The 24,138-nt window shown below is 50.2% G+C and overlaps 1 protein-coding gene across 1 annotated transcript in view; it reads left to right on the top strand.

The window, feature by feature from the left end:
• The window catches only part of bahcc1a (BAH domain and coiled-coil containing 1a), a 61,125-nt gene that overhangs the window by 11,787 nt on the left and 25,200 nt on the right, over positions 1 to 24,138 (top strand). The window contains exon 3 of the mRNA XM_076143113.1: positions 18,826 to 19,008. Coding sequence (XP_075999228.1) covers positions 18,826 to 19,008 — 183 coding nt within the window. The remainder of the gene's footprint in view (positions 1 to 18,825; positions 19,009 to 24,138) is intronic.

Below are 24,138 nucleotides of genomic sequence, written 5' to 3'. Positions count from 1 at the left end.
CACTGTCGGGCCGAGGCGCGGCGTAACGGCCGTAATGATGGCTCCATTGTGCTGCTGGTGAGGGGGGTAGTTAGCGGCGTAGCCAGCAGGTCCTTGCTGTAGGGCTGGATAGCCTCTGATTAATAGTGGGGAATGCTTTGAAGTGACACCCAAGTGCACAAGCTCACGGGCTAATAGCAACACCATCAGTATAGAGAGCGCGGCCTCTTCCTCAGTCTTCATTAGCGAGCGTTTTCCCCGGCACTATCTCTGCATCCTCCCCTCACACGCCTGCCTCATTTACACGCAGACTTTAGACGCTCTTGGGTTCTTATTTTTTTTACAATTGTTTCATGATTTCACCATCATTTCTCTCTGTCATGTTTGGTAAAACGAGAGATTAATTCCTCAGCAGCGGCACAGAAGGAGCACAGGAAGGACTGGGTGGGCGAGGCCGGGGCGGGCGAAGGAGGCCGGGCGAGGAAGCGAGGAAGGCCTGTGCCACAGGTGAACTGCGGCGGCAGCTTAAAGACTTGCGGGACTGATATATGGGACAAGTGGGACACGGGTGGGGACTACTCCCTGGGTCAATTTTGATCGTCCTTACTGACAGACGGGCTAGAGCTGTGTGTGTGTGTGTGTGTTGGGGGGGGAGTCAGGGATGAGTTTGTCAGCTGTTGCAGTAAAGTAAACTATTAGCGGTGCGAGGAGGAGGAGGAGGAGGCTGCATTTTCCAGTGAAGAATTAGAAGCACTTGTAATTGCAGTGAGGTCGGGCTATGATTACATGCTGGCTAATGCACTGACAGACCTCTCAGTTGGCTGTTAGAACGCTGCTGAAATGGCTGAACGCCCTTTGGTCATACTGCATAACGGGAGGGTGTGTGGACGCACGTGTGTTTGTGGGTGGCTGCCTGCCTTCTGTGTGTGTGTGTGTGTGTGTGTGTTTGAGCAAGTTTTCTAAAATGGCTCTGTGTTTTTGCGTATTTGTGTCATACATTGTAATGTGTGTATTTGTGTGTTTTGTACGCAGTAACTATTCCGTGCTCGCACCTCGAGTGTCATTATATGTAGTGGAGGCGACTTTTCCTTTTTCTGAAATCAAAACTTAGCTGCCGCACACACACACACAACCGTCTCTTAACTGTATGGATGAAAAAGCGTGTGTGTTTGTGTGCGTCTGTGCCTGTGTGTGTGTGTGCGCACGCCTGTGTGTGTATGTGTGTGTGTGCGCCTGTTTGTGCGCCTGTGTGTGTGTGTGTGCCCACAGGAAAGAGCAATCAAAGGAGCTGTGCGGTGGAGAGATTGTATAAAGGAGCGAGAGAGGAAACAGAGTGGCGTGCAGCTGAGAGGGCAGCGTGCAGGGCTGGACGGGGGGCTGATGCAGGTGCTTAATTCCACCTCGGATGCTTTATATTCCATCCGTCCCCCTCTCTCTCTCTCTCTCTCTCTCTCTCTCACCCTCCTTTTTGCACGGTGGTGCTGCTGCTGCTGCTGCATCAATTATGTCATTGATTAGCCGATATCATACCTGGTGACAGTAATCAGAGCGACGACACGTGCAGATGGATTTATACGGCATTAGCCTGTGAATCTGTTGCATAAATAAGCAGGTAAGAATTCTGGGGGAAGCTGTTCGCCGCTCACCTCGTAATTTTAATTACTCGTTTTTTGCCGGCGGAACAGCTTGTTCTCAGGTGTGCAGACGCCCCCGTTTTGCAAGGAGCAGAGCTTTAGCGTTTTGCTAGGCGGCGCGTGCTGTAAATCTGGTGGCGTTCCCAGCATATGGGATGACAGTTATGGGAGTGTGTGTTCACTTCCTCCGTCGGGGCCCTGAAGCCTGTGTTATCCCCCCGCTTTTTTTTCTTCTTTTTCTTTTACTAGACAGAAGGTTAGCACTGGACTCACTGTGGCTTGATTGCTTACCTGATTGTTCACTTAATATGATTGATCAGAGGCGAAGTCCCCATTGACACCCATTGTGTGATTGTCTGCCTATATGGTGAGGGAGGCTGGCCGGCGTGCTTGAACCTGCACGCCCTGGAGAAAGTCTCTGACGCTCTGGAGGTTGATTTCCTTTTCCACAGACCGAAGAAACACAGACGTTGTTGTGGTTTCTCCAGGGGTGAACGTGAGGTCGGGAGAGGATTTTTCCAGAAGGTAACGTGGCGTATTCTCCAGCGCGTTCTTCCATTGATTGCTTCCTGTGTGAGTCAGGGGTCACAGATAGGCTGGAGGGGTTTTTTCGAGGGAACACTCACGGGGATTGTAAGAAACCAGTTTCACGTAGGCGGAATGCAGCCGTGAGCCAACGTGGTTTCAGACCGGCGCAGGTGGTGCACGTGCGGTCTTCTGCGCCTGTCCGTACTTGAAGAGGAAGCGAAGTGTGAGGAAAGAAGCTCCGAATGAGGATCAGAGCGTTTCCTCGTAACGCATGCAGATGAGACGGATCAGAGCGGCGGTGTAGGACGGCAGGTGGAGGTAACTGGAGAAGGAGGATGGGTTAGGTGCGTTTTTTGGTAGTCGTCCGCTTTGTAATGTCAGGAGATGGTGAGGCGTGACGGCACCGCAGCGATCTGTCATCTCAGAGATCCAATCTGAGCTCTGCCATGAGGTCCATATTGTATTAATGGGACTTTCTTTGTGTGTGTGTGTGTGTACATGTGTGTATCCCCACTTGACAGATCCTCTTTCAGAAAGTGGAGCTTCTTTTAGGATCAATAGCGACACACTGTACGCACACATAGTACACACACACACACACACACACACAAACAACACACATGCGCACTCTTTTCCGATTCAGCGTCTCGTCTGTCAGTTGACAGTTTTCTCCCGCTCCGCCGTCTCTCTCCAGCCAAGCAGATGGCGAACATTCAGAATGAAAGCAGATCCTAAATCCTTTTGGATCCCCATCAATCCACCCAGTTTCTGTCAGCGTCCAGCACGGGGCTCAAGTTTCCCCTCACGGCCCCCGAGCCTTCCATCTTCTCTCCCAATCGGGCCTCGCTCACCTCCTCGCTGCTTTTTTAATCGCAGCAATTCGCTGAAACGCAAACGCACGGTGAGCCACGTGGCTGCGAAAGGGAACGCTGATGTTTGCTCCCATAGCTCCCAGCAGGAGGCCTCCCATCACCCAGCCTGTGTCCCCCTCCCTCCCCCCTTTGCTCGCTTACTCTATGGCCTGTCTGTTCCACTCTTGTCTGGCTTACCTGTGGGAGCAGCTGCGCCGCCCCGAAGTCCTCCACCCCGCGTGTGTTTTTAAGCGACAGCATGAGTCGGATTTAGTTTTTGCACACGCGCTTTGAAGCCGGCGCCGCTCCTAACTGGAAGTGATTTTATGAGATGGCTTCTGTGCCAGACAGCCAGGCTGCTGCGCCGCAACCAGATTGGTGCGGAGCGACGGGGATGCCATTCCACCGCTCGCCATCTGGGAGAGAGAGAACGGGGCGGGGGGGGATTTTTGTGCTGCTGTGACTCTGGTTGTGTGTGTGTGTGTGGTGGTGGGGGGGGGGGTGTTTTTCGCGTAGGTGTGTGTTTGAGTGTGTTTTTGTGCACGTAAAAAGTAGAACGGTGGTCAGCAGTGGTTGTTAAAGGGGAAAAAAAAGTGTGTCTTTTCCCAGGAGGCCACACTGGCGTTGCCCCCCCCCCCCCTGCCTGTGTCTGCTGATTTATGGGCTTGTGAAGGAAATCTCTCATTTGTCACTTTTCATCTCTTTTCTCTCCTTCATCCCTTTTTTTTCCTGCTTCACTCCCCTTTAATCGTGTTCAGCCGTTCCTCAAGTCTTCTGTCCCGCTTCCACTAAAAGAGCAGAGAGCCTGTTAGACCGAAAGCAGGTGGTAGTGAACACGCTTTTGTCAAACGTCCATAGGTGTTGACGTGTGTGTATGATACATGTAGTTGTCCTGCACACTTTCTGCCTCAATAATTCAAAACGCGGATTTGGTTTGAGCGTTATCGGGCTTGATTCTGGTGTGTAACACAGAAGTGCCTCTCTCTGGCTCTGTGTGTGTGTGTGTGTGTGTGTGTGTGTGTGTGTGTGTGTATGTGTGTGTGTGTGTGTGTGTGTAAACTAGCTCGACTGTACATTACTGAGCAGAGGTCACAGTCAGGTCAACTGCAGTCTGGAGCCTGTGTGTGTGTTTGCGTTCGCGTGTGTGTTTGTGTGTGTGTGTATGTGTGTGTGTGTGTGTACTCACTCAGGTGCGAGGCATAAATCTGCTGCACACTGAGGACGCAGCAGTGTTGGTTGGGGCTTCACCCTTGTTCAAAGTGGGGGAGGAGAGCAGAGAGGGAGGGAGAGGGTAAAAGGTTGGAGGGGAAGAGAGATAAATGAGGGACGGGGGCTTAATGAGAGCCCTGGCTCACATGATTATGGGACTGGCTGATAGGAATCAGGATCTTTCTCAAAGAAGTCAATTAACCCCCTCCCCCTTCGCTAATTATGTGTGGATTGCTCCACTGGCTCTTTACTGATACGGCTGCTCAGCTCAGCTCAATATGCACACTCATGCTGGCTGAGTCTACCGGAATTGTGTGTGTTGTGCAAAACATTTGTCAAGCTTTTTTTTTTTTCCGGAATTCCTTGACAGTCGGCTATAAACTCTGGGTTTTCAAAGCCATTTGTTGTAGCGCATCTCCCTCATTTGTCTTCTCACCTGACAAGCCAGGAGCCAGTACCAGACAGAGCCAGGAGGGGGCTCCACCCCAGTACGCCTCTGGTCATTAGTGCATTAAACGCTAGCTGATGGCTGAACTCTGTGGTCAGAGTAAATAAGCTGTGTTGTAGAATGTCAACACGACCAGGCGGCTCCTTCACAGCACCCAGTGTTGACATAACCGCTCTCTTATCTGAGGAGTGCAAAGCCCTGCCCCACAATAGAACACTGTGCCAGAATAAATACAGTAAGGAGATAGAAACCACACACTGTGACACACAAACCCACAAGCACAAACACACACACACACACACACACACGAGTGGCTGTGAAGGAATGAGTCGCATGGCGCCGAGGGTGAAAGCTGCTGCAGATGCGTTTGAATATACGGCGCAAAACCCAAACGATAATAATTGTGGACTACAGCAGCCGTGCAGTGGAGTGTGTGTGTTTCCCAGCTGATCTGCCTGGTGTTCATATGAGCTCATGACAATAATGGGGTGTTTCAGAATCTGAGTAATCTGGGTGACAGACCTGCTCTCTGCTCGCTCAGCTCACGCTGGAGAGAGAGAGAGAGACAGAGAGAGAGAGAGAGAGAGAGAGAGAGAGAAAGTGAACGGCAGAGATCCTGGCTGGCACGCGTGAGTCAGACTGGGCTTAAGTGAATGAGCACTTTGTGAAAGCACAAGCAGCAACTATCACTTTTATGACTGCGTGTCAGACCGGTCGAGAGAGAGAGAGAGAGAGAGAGAGAGAGAGAGAGAGAGAGAGAGAGACGGTGTGTTTAAGTACCTCTGTCAGATTTGCTATTTTTCTGTGTCAAAACATTTCACTAGTCCTTCTCCCCCTCGTTGCCTCGCATCGCACTAATAACTCTTCTTTATTCTCCGTCTCCGTCTCCGCACATCCGCCTCTGCCGCTCCATTATGGCCCCTCCGCCTGATCTGCCTGCGTTTCAGCTTCGGCCGTCCGGTCGCAATAAGCCGGCGAAAGCCGCCGTTCTCCCGCTGATATGACGACACCCAGCTGAGGTTTTTAACACCCCCCTCCTCGCCATTTAGGCTCCTGACTCGACTTCCCTCTCCTCGTATTCCCAAATCTTTTCCCAGGTCAGGCGAGCGGCGTCATATAGCTGGAGGCTCTGGCCCGGGGAGGAGGCGCTGACATGTTTTATAGCCGGCAGAGCTAAAGCGTATATTAAAGGAAGAGGAGAAAAGCCAACATGTGCACTCACAGGCACGCCGTTCAAAGGCGGTGGAATGGTTACTCTGGGATGTCGGGCTTTTATTTGAGACCCGCAACGCTGCCAGTAGTGCTACTGAGCAAGGCCGCGCGGAAAATATATGATTTTAATTTCACAATGCACGGGCGAGGCTCTGAAAGGTGCTGGTACATGTTTTTTTTGGTATTGCTGCTATCTGTTCGTCCATCTGTCTGTGTTAGCAGCTACAATGAGCGCGTTTTTTGTAGTGTGTGTGTGTGTGTGTGCGCTTGCGAGCCTTTGAGGATGTGCGATGGCAAGCGAAGTAAGCGAGCAGCTGCAGTGCATCTGTTAACTCTGATCAGATGCTGCGAGCTTTTCAAAACTCCACCAGTTCCCTCTCTCTCCCCTCGTCCTCTTGTTGAGTCTGACCTACAGACAAACTGTGTGTATGTGTGTGGGTGTGTGTGTGTGTGTGGGGGGGGGTGGCTGTGGTGTGTCTACATGTGACCAGCCGGGCCCGCCCACCTGTCCGCCGGACTGGATGTGATCACCGCCAAAGGAGATAGACGACAACAGTCACCCCGGACAGGCCACAAGCATTTTGATCAAGATGATATCCCGTTCCTCCGGTTTGCCCTTGGAATGTGCCGGATTTTTATTCTGTCTGTTCTCCTTGTTGTGAAAGGCCACATCAGCTGAGGGGAGGAGAGGGGGAGGGGGAAAGGAGAGGAGGAAGGAGAAGAGGGAGAGGGGGAGGAGGACAAGAGAGGGAGAAGAGGGAGAGAGGAGATGAGAGAAGGGGAGGGGGATGAAGGGAGGAGAGGAGAGAGGCGAAAAAGGAGAGGAGGAGGCATTCATGGCCTCCCTGCTCTGTGTTCCACTTCATCTCCTCATGTTTGACCTTCTCTCCTCTGTACAGATTGCAGGAAATGCTCCTAATTTGACTCATCTCTGCTCAAGTGTGTTGCTGCAGATGTTAAACAGGCCCGGCAGCAGCAGCAGCAGCAGCAGCATTCCATGGCTGACCAGTGTCAGTGGATGGAGACATAACTCAGGTTTAAAGCTCAGGTTGTCAGATGCATTTCAGAAGAATTTACTGTGTGATTTGGCCGACCTTGCACACGCTCCAATGTGTAGCTACAATGTGAAAGAATCTGCTTATCAGTGTTTGCAGAATAGTACTGGCCTTAAGGCGACGAAGCTTTATTACAATTGCAGTCAAGGACATACACACACACACACACACACACACACACACACACACACACACACACACACACACACACACGCACACACACACATTCTCTACAAGGTAACACTACATATCCTTTGGCCTTGGCTATCCAGGTGCCTTCCCTCCTCTTGTCTTTAGGTTATCAGGACCAACAAAAAAGCCTGCATTGGTCTCGGCCAACGTTACAAGAATGAAACATTTGTTCTTTAGTTCCGTTTGTGGAGCGGCAGCAGCAGCAGATACATTCAGGGCTGCAGGAAGACCTTGGGCCGGCTGGTGTGGCGGCTCTCGGCTCCGTTATCTACACTGTTCTGTCTCTGCGGCCCTGACAGGCTACATCAGACGGAGAGAAGCCAGAGCAGGGAGCTGCCTTCTGTTCCTCTTACACACACACTCACACACACACACACACACACACACACACATCACTCCGGGACTTTATCATATTACAGGCCAATTTGAGTGAACTCGGAGGACAGCAGCTAAAACCGCCCTCTTTAACCAGGCCCCTCGTGTCCAGCAGGGGAAAAACACAGAGGGAGGACAGGAGGACGAGGGAGACGAGGGGGACGAGGGGACGAGGGAGAGCAGGACATTCCACTCGGCACTGGTTGAACGCCGGGATGCTGTTTTATAGTTGGTTCCGACAAAAGGTGGGGTGAACCTGTGACTCCCCATAAACCGGGACGTCCATTACACTCTCAGGCTTTGTTAATACTGATGGACAAACAAGAGGCAGGGAGGGAGGGGAGGTAGGGGAGGGAGAGGCCGGGGGGTAAAGGAGTGAGAGGGGAGGGAGGTGTTTCCCTTCTGAAGTGTGTCAATTTTGACGAGCGGCAACCAGAAGGACCGCGATGACGAGGGAGGACAGAAGCACAGAGCTGAGCAGGAGGGGGAAGAAGAGAGCAGCGGGGAGATGATGGAGAGTGTGTGAGGACAAAAAGGGAAAACTGAGGAGTGGAATGAGTGATTGGGCTCAAAGGAGCGAAAGGAGAGAGCGGGATGAAAGTGAAAAAGGGAAGGCAGCATGCAAAATCTGCCCCAATGAATCTGAGCTGCTTGCAGATTTATGTGGTGGTGTGGGTATCATTATACATCAGCCAGAGGAGATGGAGAGACTGGAGCACGGTGACGCATATGGGGTTTGTGTGCGTGTGTGTGTGTGTTTGTCTGCATGGCATCGCACTTTTACTCTCCCTACTCATGCTGTTCATTTCTATTCCAAAGCAAACTTACTAGATCTGAGTTAGACAGAACACACTCGCCTGTGGTGAGGCAACGTCCACCCACATCTACACTCCACGTTTTCCAAAGCCTATCTGACATTGCTGGTTGACAGAGAGGGTCAGACCACCCAGGACCGGGTAGTCAAAGAGCTGTTTGATGTGGCACAAGCATATGTGCAGTATACGGCTACAATCTCTGCTAAAACACACTTGCAAAACACAGTTTTACTGCCTCCTGCGCAGCATCATTACTCCTCGTCACTGGAGCAGTGGGATGCTCAAAAGGAAAGAGAGAGAGTTGGAGAGCGAGAGAGCTGGAGAGAGAGAGAGCTGGAGAGAGAGAACTGGAGAGTGAGAGGGAGGGAGGGAGAGAGAGAAAGAGAGAGGCTGCCACCTCCTGTGCCAGGCTGAAATACTGGAGCCGTATGGTCACCCTGAGGGAGGGGAAACCTGCCCAGTCTAACCACATCTCAATTAACCAATTAAGTTCAAAAGTTAACAGGGGAGTAATTAGAGAGAATTGTGCTGAGCACTTGTTTTAATCTCCCTTTTCTCACTACCAGGCACGTCTGCGTCCACGACCTGGCTGGCTGAGCTCTGGCTGCGTCGGCTGAAACATGGCACGCTAGCCGCCGTTAGTCACCCTTCCATCCCCATGGCCAGAACATAAAACCAGTGGATTTAGACAGATCAGTCATCAGCTGTAAAACAAACCAGATCCAGAACATTCCACGTGATGTTTCCAGTGGAATTGGAGAACCATGACAATCCATTTTTGGATTGGAGATTGAAAGACCTGTGAGAGAATGTGGAGGACAGTTTTTTGTTTTCTCTAATGTGCTTATTTCCTGTTTGCTTCCTTGCATTTAAGTCCTGCAGATGGGTTTTAATGGATGTCAAATGGGAGGTTTAGTGCCTTGCTTTTGGCCCGCTGGAGTCAGTATTTAACACCATCATATTAAATGACTTGTGTTTAGGACTGCAGGCTACAGTGAGCTCCTCTTGTTGACAGTCTGCCTCTGGCAGGAAATGTTTGTAACTTACCGCTAAATGTACAAATTTTATACCTTGTTTGAGGAGGGATCGCTGCATTGGCTGCTATAGCACCAATAAAACATATGTGGGCTGTATGACACAATTGTAGTTGGGCTGCTTTGAGCCCGGCAGCCAAGCGCAGTGTGTGTGTGTGTGTGTGTGTGTGTGTGTGAGAGAGAGAGTGAGTGTGTTGGGAATCAGGCTGACAGCTAGATAGAGAAAGGTAAGAAATCCCATTTTGACTCTTCTTGTTTTCCACTGGGGGATAAATATGCTATGATTTTTTTTGGGTTTTATTTGAAGGCGGTGACGATTTAAGTTCCTGCGTGGCTGATTAGTTGTGTGTGTGTGTGCGCGTGTGTGTGTGTGCGTGTGTGAGAGTGAGAGTGAGAGAGTGAGTGAATGAGAAAGACAGTCAGAGAGCTCTTGGATGTCAGGATGCAGTGTGAGGGGTGAAGGACTCCCCTGTTGTATGTGAGACCCTGGAGGATTCCTCCCCCCTTCCTCTCTTCCTCCTCCTCCTCCTCCCCTCTTCAACCCTTACACTCATCCCTTCCTCTGTGAGATCCACATTGCTGGGAAGAAATGTGTCATTAACAGGGGAGACCGAAATAATGTTTATGAGCTCAAGCAACACTGAAATCATTTTCCATATCAGTGGAACTGCATGGGCCCTGTGGGGGAGTAAATCTGATTTTCTCCTCCCGGTGCCAATGGGAAACATCATGGGAAAGAAAACAGATTGGATTGTTAGAGAGATGGCCTGGCGCAGCTGTGGGCGGCTCTTTTTCTGTTTGGGTGTGTATCATGAGAGAGAGAGAGAGAGAGGAGGAAGAGAAAGGGAGAAAGAAAAAGAAAAATGTGGATGTTTACCATCTGTGTATGTGTGTTTGTGTGTGTGCGTGCGTGCGTGTGTGAGAGAGAGAGAGAATGAGATGGATGAGCCCCACTATGGTAATCGCAATTTCATGCCTCAGGAATAAAGATCCGGGATGCAACAAACGGCCCCGAAACCTCTCATGTAACAATGGGTCAGTTAACAAGCACACTCACCAAAGTTTGGACAGATAACAAATGGTTCTCCTTGAGGAGTGTGTAGCTGCTCTGTATACAAAGAACAAAGTGCCTCTGGCCCTGCAAGCTCTCAGCAAAATGTCAGCCCTTTATTGGCCATTTCATAAGAAACACTTGCATTTTATCTGAACCAAGAGACACAAAAAAAGGCGATTGCTTTAGCAGGTAGCGTGGAGGGGGATGTAATAAAGTAAAACGCTGATGGAAATAACAAGGAGGTGCTTGGAGAGAAAACAGTGGGTAATGAGGAGAACTATTCCAGGGACCGCCGCACCGGTCTGTAGGAACACGTGCTTCCTGTGACGTCACCCACATGTGAGTTCCCATACGGATAAGAAGGAGACAAATTGAAAGCAGAGGTTTGCCGATTTTTGTGTTGTGACACTGATTTCCTGAATCTGTTTTGTGTGAGCAGGGAATGTGAGTGTACATGTGTGGGTGTGTATCAAAGGAGTGTAATGGGCCTGGAGCTCATTTGTCCTGGCCCGGTCCTGCTGCTATTTCCAATCCATCCTCCCACCTCCTGTGTCCCAGCCTGGAATGACTTCTTGTCTTCTTGCCTCTCTGTCTCTCTCTCTCTCTTTCTGTCTCTCTCCGGAGACGAGGCCGCTGACTCAGCGCCCCGCTCCACTTTCACACGGGTCCTTGTGAGTTCCACTCCTGGATTCTCAGACACAGCCCGGGCCCAGCTGACAAACCCGCGTCACCTCAGGCCTTCCTCTCGCCAAACCCACTTTCCTTTCTTCCATTCTTGTCCTCGGCGGCCCATTATTGAACCTGCGCCGCCCCTCCTCCCCCCACCCTGCCCTGCACTTTACCCATCACCCCTCTCACCCGTGTATTCCAGCGTTTCTGTCCCTTGTAACCTTCGCCCACACCCCTGCGGCCACAGCCAGCTCCCGCTTTAACAGTCAAAGGTCTGATTGTCTTTTAAACGACACTCTGCTTGGCCCTCCGCTCTGTAAATATCCGTGTCCAGCTTCTTATTTACTGTGCCTATAAAACACATCTTCAGCAGGAACTCTTCCAGACGCTGCTCTTTCATCCCGCCGGCTACTGTTGGCATAGGAGTGATGGATTCAGACAAGGGGTGGAGCTACCTTTTGACAGTGAGAATGCTCTCTCTCTCTAACTCTCTCTCTCTCTGTCTCTGTCTCTGTCTCTCTCTCTCTCCCTCGCCACGGTTCATGAATGAATAACGCGTTAAAATCGAGGTGGAATACCGCTCGGAAAGGCTGGTGAGGCGCTGGCACGTGTTACCGCATGTGTTACCTCTGTGGCTCTGCGAGGACGACCAGCACAGCCTTGCACAGACCGAAAGGGCGAGCGAGGAAAACAGTGAGAGAGAGAGAGAGAGAAACATATTTATTCTGCATCTTCAGCAACATTGTTCCGCCCTCTCTAGGACAAAATATCCCGCAGAGACATTTCTATACCTGCTTTCTCCCCAAACACACACACACACACACACACACACACACACACACACACACACACAGACCCCTTTGCCAGGACTAACAGGTTGGTTTGTTTTGTTTAGGATTAGAATCTCTTATCACCATCATGCCAACTTGTGTATCACACAAATATCTGGTTGAAGTGGACAGCTGACCTCTCATTTGTTTAGCGCTTTAAAAAAGCTTAACACACACACACACAAACACAAAATAGGCCTGCGCAATGTAAATTAATATTGTTTCTCATATGTCATTTTTGCGATAACATGGTGGTAATATTGCGTTTGACATCACGTAACACACTCGCAGCGTCTTGGACAATCTGCCGCGTTGTTTCCATTGTTAGCTGTTAGCTTTATTCATATGTTTGTATTTGTTTTGTTATCCATCAATTAAAGTTTTGCGCTCCAGCTATCCACTGCTTGTTTTATTTACCAAGTCACCATATTTGAGGCCATATGCTGAGTGTGGCAGCCTGTCTGAATGAAGAGCACAGCTAACGAGTCAAATGATTGAAACTGTAGAGGAATGTTTGTTATGCTAGGAGCTTCCGGGTTTCATGTTTGATACGCCGCATTAGCCGAAAGCTAACGGATAGACACTGTTAATGGTGGCTAACTTGGTTATGTGCTGTCCTTTTCGCCTCTGTACGCCTGTTTACACTACTTAATGCATTTTGATTTTGATTTTATAATTTATAACGACAAAATATAAAATAGTAAAATAGTGTTAATGGAACCCGTCGTTTTCTTCCCTCAGACACCATCGCACCAAACTATCTGATGGAATAACAAATTAGACGCATACCGTTGCAATGTAAAATTTGGATGTTAAAACCACTGATTTTGACACTGACATCACACAATCCAGACACACACACACACACACACACTCTGGCAGCCCTCTGCTCTCTCTCTCTCTATCTGGGCGTCTCGTAGCCCCTCGCGCCTTCTCTGGACGTCTCCAGGTGGCACAGATCCTCCTCTCCTCATTCTCCTCATCCATCTGTCCATACGTGCCCTCTTCCTTTCCACTTCTCCCACCCACGCACTGACCACATCCACTAAACTCACTCCACAGGCATGCAGTGTGGAGAGTGTCGGAGGCGTGCGCTGCTGGCACTTTCCCCCACCCCTGCACTCGGCCCGGCTCCAGGACCGGACCGCCTGCTCGCTCTCCCTCCCTCCCTCTCTCCCTCTCTCTCTCTCTTTCACTCTCCCTCGCGACAGCATGCCTCTGATCTGAGGAGCCCCCTACTGGAGTTGTGGAGGGGGGCCCACTCCCACAGCCACCCACCCATCCACAAACAGAAAGACAGGGAGGGAGATTGTAAAGCAGGGGGGGCGAGCAACAACAACAAAAAGCGCCTTCTGCTGCTACAGTTGTTTCCAAAGCAAGCAGGAATTTGGCTACCAGTTGCGTTAATGTTTTCAAGATGACTTTGACTGTTTGAAGGAAATCCCCCCACTTTAGTAGCCATTTGAAATTCCTTCTGTGTTTTATTGTGAGGAAGTAGGCGCTGGGTTAGTCAGCGGCCCTCCAGGGTAGCATGCTCAGTCTGTCTGGGGCCACTGGAGTGTACAGTCGCCCAGGCCAGTTTCCGCCGTTGCTGGAGAGAAGGTCTAGGACGCGCACGTTTTGTATTCGCGAGTGTACGATTGTGTGTGTGTGTGTGTGTGTGGAGAGCCTGGCCCGGCTTCTTCTTGGATGTCCGTGTGAATATTTAGTCCAAACATGGAGCTACAACGGGATGAAAATCTGATCAGAAATGCAGTGAAGTGGGAGTGACTGGAAGCCAAACTCAGTATGTTTTTACTCGGTGAGTAAACAGTGAAACGTTTCCTTCTTCTTCATCTTTCTGTCCTCCTTAAATCTGCCGCGCCGCTGCGATTCAACGGATCTAAATGAATTGAGAAGAGAAACTATTTTGAAGTCAGAATTCCTCTTTGATGAGTTCATGTCCGTTTTGCTGTGTTATGAGAGTTGCACCAGCTACTGAAACCAGCCATTTAGTTTCAGCAGCTTTTGAGACATAAAAGGAGATTTCTTTTTCCTCTTTGATCATCCGACTCTTGCTGATATTGATTTAATTTAATTGTGACATGATGGGAGGAAGTGTGTGTTGTCACAGGACATGACTGAGAGTGAATATGAGAGGAACATTAGAGCCTGGCTGCCACATGCTGCTGACCGCTGACTCAACTATCACAGACACGTTGAGGTCACTGATTCAGCTACAATATGAGGTCTAATAAAATAGTGGTGTGTGTGTGTGTGTGTGTGTGTGTGTGTGTGTGTGTGTGTGTGTGTGTGTGTGTGTGTGTGTGTGTGTGTGTGTGTGTGTGTGTGTGAGTTTGAGTGTGTGTGCTGGTATTTCTTCCTCTATTCTCCCCTTCAGGTGCCTGCCGATCGCTGAGCCATGGAGAGCAGGTTGATGCAGACACACCTGCACTCTCTCTCTCTCTTTCTCTCTCTCTCTCTTCGTCTCTCGTCGTCTCTCTTCTTCTGCTGTCAGCGTTGCTCTCGTGGATTGTTGTCTGTCTGGTGTCCTTGTCTAGACACCGCGTCCATACGTCCCTTCAGGCAGATGAGATAGCGAGCGGAAAAGACTTCCATGGCTCATTTTTCAAGAGCTGACAGGGAAATATGATGCACAGTGAAACGGCCATTGTTAATTGTGCCGTTCCTCCTCTTAGACAATAGGCTTAGTTGTAGACTTGCAATCGCGCATAAGTACATGAGCACATGTGAATGGGTGTGTATTTGTCCAGGATGAAATTTTGATCTGATTCCCAGCATTGAAAAGAACAACATGTTGTGGGTGGGTGCTTGTTGTCTTCTCAGCTTTTTTTTTGTTCGTCGCTGGCTCACACTTGGACGAATCCCTTTACATCCTGTTATTGTATAATTCCCCCTTTAAGACATCAACCAACAGCCGCTCACACATTAATGCCGATGGATGGCACGTCCGAGCACATTAGTGACCCAGACAGAACAAAGACTTCTGACTGAAACTGAAACCAGATTAGATCCAGGAGGAGTGTGTGCGCGGGCGTTTGTGTGTGTGTGTGTGTGTGTGTGTGTGTGTGTGTGTGTGTGTGTGTGTGTGTGTGTGTGTGTCTGTGTGTGTGTCTGTGTGTGTGTGTGTGGTGCTGAACAGCAGCTTTCGATGGAGTTTCAAGGTTGGAAGGACTCTTGTTGCTGAGCAGCACACTGACCAACTGCATCTGTCCACTGCTGTTGTAATGGCTAGCATTCAGCCTCCTTGCCTCGAGCGCTGTTTCTCTTTCGTTCCCATGACAACTCTGCCTTCATTCTCCCCGCTCCGCCTCTCCGCCTGCTGCTCACTCTGGGCCGCCCATGGGAGCCTCTGTCTAGGTTGTGCACTAGTGTGTGTGTGTGTGTGGTTGAGTGGTTGTACCGACCCAGTCTCCTTCACCCAGTGACCCTCGCTGTGACGGAACCTTAGCACAGGTTAACACCTCCGCCTATAGTGGTTCAGGGATATTATTGTACTTGCTTGTTTGTGTGTGCGCGTCTGTGTGTGTTTGGATGTCAGGGACGTAGATGGGTCCCCCTCCCACCCCACACACCCCAATGCTCCTGTCTGCTTTAATTCCCTAATAGGATTAATCTCCATCGCCGTCAGGGATCGGCGTCGATTAAAATGCACATGACCCGATTTTCTTAGGCGCCCATACAAACGCGCTGCTACCTCCGCTAAAGACCCCAACCAACAAACACACAAACAAGGCTGCAAAAAAATGCGGTCAGAGGAAACACACAACTTTTACAAGAGGCAGGCTTAGCAGCAGCAGGCTCCATTGATCCATGTCATCCTTATAATAAGCCGCTAAATAAATACTGATGGCGGCAGCACTGAGCGCTCACGCCTCAGACCTCTGCTGCTCTTTGCCGCTCTGCTTTGGTTGACAGCAGCAGCCGAGGCGCCAGAACCGCACCGAGCCCGGCCCGGTCCACTTTTACAACCTTATCTCACCGTCCCCTCCAGTTTGTTATTAAGCTTCAATCGGGGTGCCGGTTCAGGGAGGGCGAGGTATTGAAATGCTGCGGGTGTCGCCGGCGTGCTCAGACTCCAACAGAGGGATGAAAACGCTTAAGCTGGAGAAAGAGAGAGAGAGGGGATGGGTCGTAGAGCTCATGCATATCGCCCGGCAGGAGGCGAGACGCAGGGAGGGAAGGGAGGAAGAGTGGAAGCTGCTGCTGAGTGACAGGCTGTAAAGTCAGCAAGGTCCAAGGTGACAGAGGTGAGAGCTGCATTATTACTGTGCCACCAGCGGTCAGCAGCATCCACAACACACAGCTGCTGTGTGTAACGTCTCTTCATCCTGATATCTCTCCATCCTTTGGTCATAGTTAATATATATCTTGATGTTACCTCAGATTTGAAAGGTTCTGTCTTTGCGCCCTGTTTCTGGCTTCCTTAACTCAAATTATCACAGCGTTCGTTTAGGCACTAAGTCTCCATCCACACTCAGGCTCAGAACTGAATTGGACAGTTTAGAATCATGGCCATGTCGACAGTGTTGCATAATTCTACATCTCCAGCAGAATCGTCTCGAATATACAGTACAAATTTGCTATACCGCCGCCACAGCCTTTCTTAACTTCAAGGATCTCCTTCGTCTGACAAGCAGAGCTCGATGTGTCGCTCTGTCACTCTGTACATCTCTCTCTCTCTCTCTCTCTCTCTCTCTCTCTCGCTCTCTGGGGCGAGGCTGTTAATAATGCAGAGGGATTAGCTGGTTTATGTGAGCCGGAGGGGCTGAGGAGAGCAGGGATGGGGGGGCTCCTGTGGAAAGAGGGTTGTTGCGGTGCGGTGGTGTACCCAGGATGATGAGATCTGGATGTCTGCCTGGTGAGCGCGCTGGACCCCGCCGACCCTGCTGCCCCTGACCCCGCCCGCCCACCCGCCCGCCCTGCCCTGACCCCGCCCTCCGCTGGGCCCTGCCAGCAGTGCTCCACAGGGAGAGGGGTGACGGGGAGGTGGCACTGGAGGAGAAGGGGGTTAAAAAAGGGACAAGCGCTGGAACTAAATGTCATCCAGCTCCCTCCCAACACAGCCGGTTGTGTTTAGTGACATCTTACTTCTTTCATTTATCCATAAAGATGACTTCCTGTTCCAGCGGGAAATCACAAACATGCCATCAGTAACGTCCAGAGAGCGATTGGTTATTTTTTCCGGGTTTCTTTTGTTTCTTTTGCAGTCATAAATATGTGTGTGTGTGTGTGAGTGAGTTAGGTGCTTGCCATAGCCCGTATAGGTTAATTATAGAGGTCGAACTTTGAACACGCACACACACACACACACATAAAACCGGGTTTAAGTGGTTTTTGTGGTGGAGGTTTGTAAGTTTTGGGGATTGTGCTGGATTTCCACCTGTCTGGTTCTGTGGCGAACAGTGTGTGAGAGAGGTGTGTTTGCATGTGTGTGTGTGTGTGTGCTGTGTTTGGTGAGCCATGGGGCTACCGGGTGCAGCAGTGAGCAGCAGACTGATGGGTTTATCCCTGCTGTCTGCCCAGAGGATGAGCTTACTCGCTGCCTGGCTGATTAAGACTTCCGTTGCAATTGTTCTCACACTCGCAGAAAAAGGATCGATTCATGTTCGGATTGATTCGTGTTTATAGAAAATATAATCAAACATCCACCCTCGTTACATCAGCCCATTAAGACGGGATGAAAATGGATTTTTATCCGACGTGCTCTCAGCCAATGCACACAATGCACGAGTGTGTGTCTGTGTGTGTGTGTGTGTGTGTCTGTGTGTGTGTGTGTGTGTGTGTGTGTGCAAGCATGTGCGTGTGTGTGCGTGTGTGTGTTCTCAGACACCTTCATACATATGCATGAGACTTCACGGCAGTGTGACTTAGGGGAAATGAAAATGAAAAAGAGCCGGGCACCCGGGCCCCTCGCTCAAGTGCACTGGCGGGCGCGTAATGGGAATGCAATTTAAGCAGTGGTTAATCAGTGTGTTTTCTCTAGCTCGCCCAGCAATGCATAATAGACAATCAGCCCCCAGTCACACGGGCGTTGCTACGAATGGTCAATTACTCATCATAGTCTTGTTAAACACACAGTTCAGCCAGCCAGGGACAGATTGGCCTGCTGGTGCCATCATTACGGTAAAGAACAAAAGCAGAGCAATGCAACGTGAAAGAAAGAGGAAGGAAGGTGAAGAGAGAGAGAGAGGGGAGGAGGGGAGGGGGGTGGGAGGAGGCGTAGCACGTTGTGTGTTTCTGGACAGAGGAAAAGTGCAAAGAGGAAAAAGGGCCATTGTGACAAAGGCGAAAGGAGCGGAGAGGAAAAGGGAGCAAATCGCCAAGATGGATGGAAACTGGAAAGAGCACGGAACTGTCAGAGCGAGAGCGAGAAAAAGGAAGAATGAGAAGGGAGCAGAGAGACGGGGAGGAGGTGAAAGGGAGCGGAGCAATAAGAGAGATTGAGGGCATGAAAGTGAGAGATGGAGAGCATAAGATAATGGAGGGAGGGAGAGAAATTGAGAAAGGGACACTGGGGAGCAGGAGCAAGAGTGTGTGAGAGCGAGAGGGAGAGAGCCTGAGAAAGTGTGTACTCAGCTGTGAGATGAGACCTCTGTCTGCCCATGGGGAGAGAGGGGGCTGTCAGTGGACTGCTATGAGAGGGAGAGGAGTCTCACACGCTCTCTCTCTCTCCCCCTCTCGCTCACACACTCACACTCACACACACAAACACACACACACAGAGTTATTCACTCTTTCCCCAGGGCAGCGATCAAATCTGCTTGACTTTTACGATTCCACCTAGAGGGCCGGTGTCCTCCATCGCTTTACATCTACATCAAGCTTCACTCCTGTTTTTTTTGGTCACAGTGTACACACACACACAGACACACACACACACACGTACTGCTGAGTCCTAACCATGTTTCCTCTCCTCCTCCTCCCTTTGGGAATACAGGCAGCGGATTGATGGGCAACTCCTCCGCCTCCTTCATGGGGACCTTCCTGGCCAGTTCTCTGGGCTCCCCTCCCTCCCATCCGTCTCACCCGTCCCGGCCGCCCTCCTCGCCTTCCTCGCCCTCCTTCCGGAGCGGACCCCACTCCGGCGCCTCGCAGATCTGGTTTCCCCACTCGCATGAAGGTACCTGGCATCACACACACACACACACACACGGCCACAACCCCACACACAACCACATCTGAGTAAACTGTTTACACGGGAAGACGTCCATGTCCATGGTTAAGGCGGTCTTGGGGACGGAGCGTCTCAGGGTGTATTGTTACTCTGACGTTGTGTATTTTTGTGTTTGGTCTCCACTGAGGAACAGCCTGTGATCGTCTAGTCACAGTCAGGCTCCCACCCTTACATTTAGGAACCAAAATAGGTCCCAGCCCTGCGTGTTTTGGATAGAACACTGCACCACGGTTTCTGGAAGGGGACACGGGGTCAAAAGTTCAACGGAGGAATCTTGCGGTATTCCAATCGCATCAGCAGGAATGTTAGTGGAGCTCTCCCGGGCCCAGGAAAAAAGCTGCAACCACGGCAGAACTCTCAGCTGGAGTCATCGTCACAGCAACAGCGCTCCACATGGTGGTTCCCACTCCAACAGAAACCCCTCACACACACACACTCACACACACACACACACACACATGTCAAGTCATGACACACACACACACACACACACTCACATTCAGCGTGACACCTCTCTGCTCAACCTCATTTCTGCTTATGCAGCCTGGAAGTCAGACAAGGATAAAGTACAGAGATTAATCTGCAGGGGTATTTTGGGAATTCAAAGTCTCCGGACGGACAGAAGATAAATGTGGAAACGATCCGCCGTCTGCGAGTCACGTTTCCGATTTTCATCACATTCAGTTAATTACACAATACGGACACTTCAGTGTGTTTGAATTTGTCAGCCTCTTGTTATTGCAGCCCGCTTTTATTCATTTATTTATTTGTTTATTTGCTAAGAATAGCCCAGCTGTCAGTCCGTGGGGGGGCGGCGCCAGTGTGCGTTTGTTATTCGTGGTCACTGATTCAGTTGCATGATGTGTGTGTGTGTGGCCTGGGCGCTGCAGCTGAGCCAGTGTGTGTTCTCTAGTGTGTGTGTGTGAAGGCGTGGGATGTCCCCTCAACACCCCCCCTCGCCCTCCCCCCACCTGCCTCACATGTCCCAGTCCCAGCAGGGTTGGGAGTCAGTGGACAGCTGCTTTCAGAGGTGAGAGGAGACCAAACGCTCTACGCTCTGTCAAACAAACCCGGAGCGTTTTGGGGGAAGGACGGGCAGGGAGTGAAGACATTAGCTCCTCCATCTTGATCTTCCCCTCATAACGCATCTCGTGAGAGTCGACGTTCCTCTCACCTTATAGAAAGCGTTTCAGTGTCAAAGGTTTTCTTCTTGCGGTAAAGTAGAATAATGTTAATAAGAGTGATGATGATAATGCCAAGCCTAATAAAAGTAATGGAGGTGATTATGACTGGGATTATTACTCAGTTGGCAATGGAGGCCATTATCTCTATTGCAGTTTAATTGCATATAACGCACTAAGAGCATGATTGAATCCAGACTGTTCATCAACCACATTCAGCTGTTCCCTCCTCAAGATAATTGCATATTGTCTTTTTCCTGTTTTGCATAAAAAGCAAGTCATCAAAATGAGCGGCACAATTACCCAGACGCTCGCCTGCTCTCCCCGGGTGTCAGCAGAACCCCGCCAGCAGCAGAACAGGAAACCGGTCTCTCTCTCTCTCTCTCTCTCTCTCCACGCGAGTGTGTGTGTGTGTTATGTCACTTGTAACCTTAAAGCTAGACCCCGGTTTTGGAGTGTGTGTATCCAAAATCACACCAGCTCAAGTTTCTATTCAGCTTTGATTGGGGGCGTCTGTGGCGTTTACCTGTCACGGCGCCACAGTCTTTGCCTTCCTTTTTCTTCATCTGACACATTTCCTACAGATTAAAGAGCACGTCTCCAGCATGTATCAAGCGCTAGATAACGACGCTCTCATTAGTCGCCCGCTAACCACAGTCACTTGATGTGGATAAACACCATCGTATGTGACAGCGACGCACGCGAAGGCAGAGTGGCACCTCATCACACGGGGAGCCGGTAGGAATCACAAGCACGTTCCAGGCGTCTGTGCGATTGTGTGAATGATGGAGGGAAAAAATCAAACGGCAGCGCTTTTTTAATTTGCTTTAAAAAATGAAAGAGAATTAAAACAGTAATGCAATAACAATTAGGATGCGAGTAAACGCGACGGAAAATGTGCTGGAAATGATAAAACATCATTTTCCCATCAGCCACACGTGCGCCTGTAAATATCTCACGAGTCCTTGAAGACAGAAATAGAGATGAGAGACTTTTCCAATTAATTCCAGTCACTGGGAGCAAAAGCGGAATGAGCAGTGGCCAAAAAGAGGTTTGGGAATATTTAGCAAGGATCTGACACAGAGCTTTGATTTACTGGAGACTTTCACGTGTCCTGTTAGTTCGAGCTAAACCAATGACACAAATGGTGATTTGTAGAGCAAAATCTCCTCCATTAATGACAAAATTGGCGTGTGGCTTGTTTGAACAGTGGACATAATTTATGGCAGGAGTGCGCGTTGTACAAACTCCTGACGTTTCTGAGAGATTTGCCAGATAAGCGTGCGTGTGTGTGTGTGTGTGTGTGTGTGTGTGTGTGTCGGGTGTTGAAGGAAATTTGTGTTTAAAAAGGTCTTTGTGTTCAGTATAAATACCAAGTGCATCTTTACAATAAATAGCGACCTTGACCCAGATTAGTTGATTCTATAAGGAGGAGAAATCCAGTAAAGTTCTGCAGATGTGTTCTATCTACATTCGTCTTATGTAAAAACAACGACAATGGTCCCGATGATGCAAGAATGTCTGTCAGATTAAAGGAAACGATTTTAGATCCAGATCTTGTCCTCAGATCTGCTGCCAAGTAAGGTTCGCACACAGAGAGAGAGCGAGCGAGAGAGAAAGAGAGAGAGAGAGAGCGAGAGAGAGTGCCTAGAGCTGCGCTGAGTGTTTAAATAAATTTGAGTTCCACCTGAGTTGTACATGATTGGAACACTGGAAAAGGACACGGACAAAAAAACAAACAACAAAACACACACACAAGCTCACAGCTCTGTCCACACGCAAACACACGTGCGTACACGCACACGCACACACACTTGTCTAATCCACTTCTGTTTGATACGCCTCTCAGAGCCTTTCAGAGTCTATCTTCAGTTGTCCATCTTTCCTTGTGTGCAGTTGCTTGGTTTCCCTTTTATGGGATTTAAGCTGCAGTAGCAACCCCCCCCCCCCCCCCCCACACACACACACACACTCACACACACCTCTCTCTCTCTCTCTCTCTCTCTCTCTCTCTCTCTCTCTCTCTCTCTCTCTCTCTCTCTCTCTCTCGTGCCAGCCTGCATCCCTTCCTTTCAATTAGTCAAACTTGAAGAGATCCACCACAGCGCTGCCCCTCCTCCGCCAAACATCTCTCCTCTCCTCTCTTCTTCTCCTCCCTCTATGTGTCTTGATGGTTCTGTCACTTTTTCTCAATTAGTGGACCTGACAGGCAGCCCAGCCTGCTCCTCCTCTCCCCTTGGTCTTCCTCTGACACGCTCCCTCTCTGTCCTCCCCTTTCTCTCTCTCTCTCTCTCTCTCTCTCTCTCTCTCGCTATTCTCTCTGCAATTCTCTCTCTATTCTCTCTCTCTCTCAATATGCAATCAGACATTCATGTTATTGTGTGTGTATCAGTTGTGGTGTGTGTGCAGAGCAGGTACATGGGGAGCAGATAGAGGAGAGAGGATGAAGCACACAGTCTTTTTTTCCTCCTCCAGTTCAGAAAGCTTAACTCTCCTCTCTTGCTTTCGTTCTGTGTCCAGCCCTCGTCTTTGTCCCTCTGTCGGTCTTCTTCACCTGCTGTGAGAAAAAGCCTCACAACTTTTGGAAATCCCTCTCTGAGATGCAGCTCTGTTTGCTCTGCCTCCTCCATCCCGGCGCCGCCCGGGGAAGGGGAGGGCATGTGGAGCGAACTACGCTCTGTCGCTCACATGCCACTGCTGCCTTAGTCCTGTGTGTGTGTGAGTGTGTGTGTGAGAGAGAGAGAGAGAGAGAGAGAGAGAGAGAGAGGGAGAAGCTGCTGTGGAGTCAGCAGACTGCAATAAGACCCTGCTCACGTCGCCTGCAGCAGCAGCAGCAGCAGCAGCATCAGCAGCAGCAGCAGCAGCAGCAGCTACCCTTGTCCTGGCCAGATTAATGGCTGAATGGGCTCTGCCGTGCCCAGCAGTCCCCCTCTTGCCGCCCCAATGGAGGGCATGCTGAAACGGAGCAGGCTGGCATTATCGGGCACAGCCAGACCACGCTGTGAAAAGGGATTACGCCGTCAGTCGTCACGCTCACAAACAACATGCTGCCGCGGAAAAAAAAGCCCCTCTCCCAGCTCGGATAAAGACTGACTAACAACTCTCTCCTTCTCTCCCTCCCCAAATCACAGAAAAATGTCTTTCTTTAAACAAAGGATCCCCCTCCTCCCTCTGCGGATGAATTGGCATAAATTTGTGCGCTTATTAATCACGACAGCGGCGACAGACACGCAGACAAAGGGCGGAAGAGAAGGAGAGAGGTAGAAAATAGGTGAGAGAAGGAGAAAAAAGAGAGAAAGTGAGGGTATGTAATTATCACCCCGTTGCCCTCCCTGGAAAGTAGCACCTCCTGTGTTATTGCAGGGCTGTTTGCCCTCTCTGTGCATTTCATTAATTAAGATGGGAGGATGCGGAGGCCGTTCTGAGACGAGGTCATTAAGCCCACCACAACACTCCTCCCTCCCCAGAGCTCGGCTCACAGCACCGGGTCCATTGTTCCACCGGCAGAAAGTGAGACATTCAACACTCGGAGCTGCTGTAAAAACCACAGCGCTGCACACACACACACACACACACAAGGCCAAATAGACTGCATCTGCGCTTTCCGGGATCAGGTCGCACACTTGCCAACACAAATACGTCTGTCTTTCATTTAGCTTGTAGAGCCATGTCTTCCTCTCTCTCTCTCTCTCTCTCTCTCTCTCTCTCACTCTCTCTCTCTCTCACTACGTTCTCCCCCCTCCTCCTTCACTCCGGCTGTGAGTTGTGTTTAAAAGTGAGGCCAGAGGGTGAGACAGGTGCACAGGCAGGGAAACAGAGACGTGAACCACCTGGACACCTCAAGATGAGTCAGAGGCCACAGAAATGCTTATATGTGATGCCGGTGGTCAGTCAG

Source organism: Genypterus blacodes, unplaced genomic scaffold (assembly GCF_046128005.1).
Source record: "Genypterus blacodes isolate CSIRO-AG114 ecotype Tasmania unplaced genomic scaffold, CSIRO-AGI_Gbla_v1 ptg000022l_1, whole genome shotgun sequence".
Classification (NCBI taxonomy): domain Eukaryota; kingdom Metazoa; phylum Chordata; class Actinopteri; order Ophidiiformes; family Ophidiidae; genus Genypterus; species Genypterus blacodes.
The sequence above is the reverse complement of the archived record's forward strand: the minus strand, read 5'-3'. Positions and strand labels throughout refer to the sequence as shown.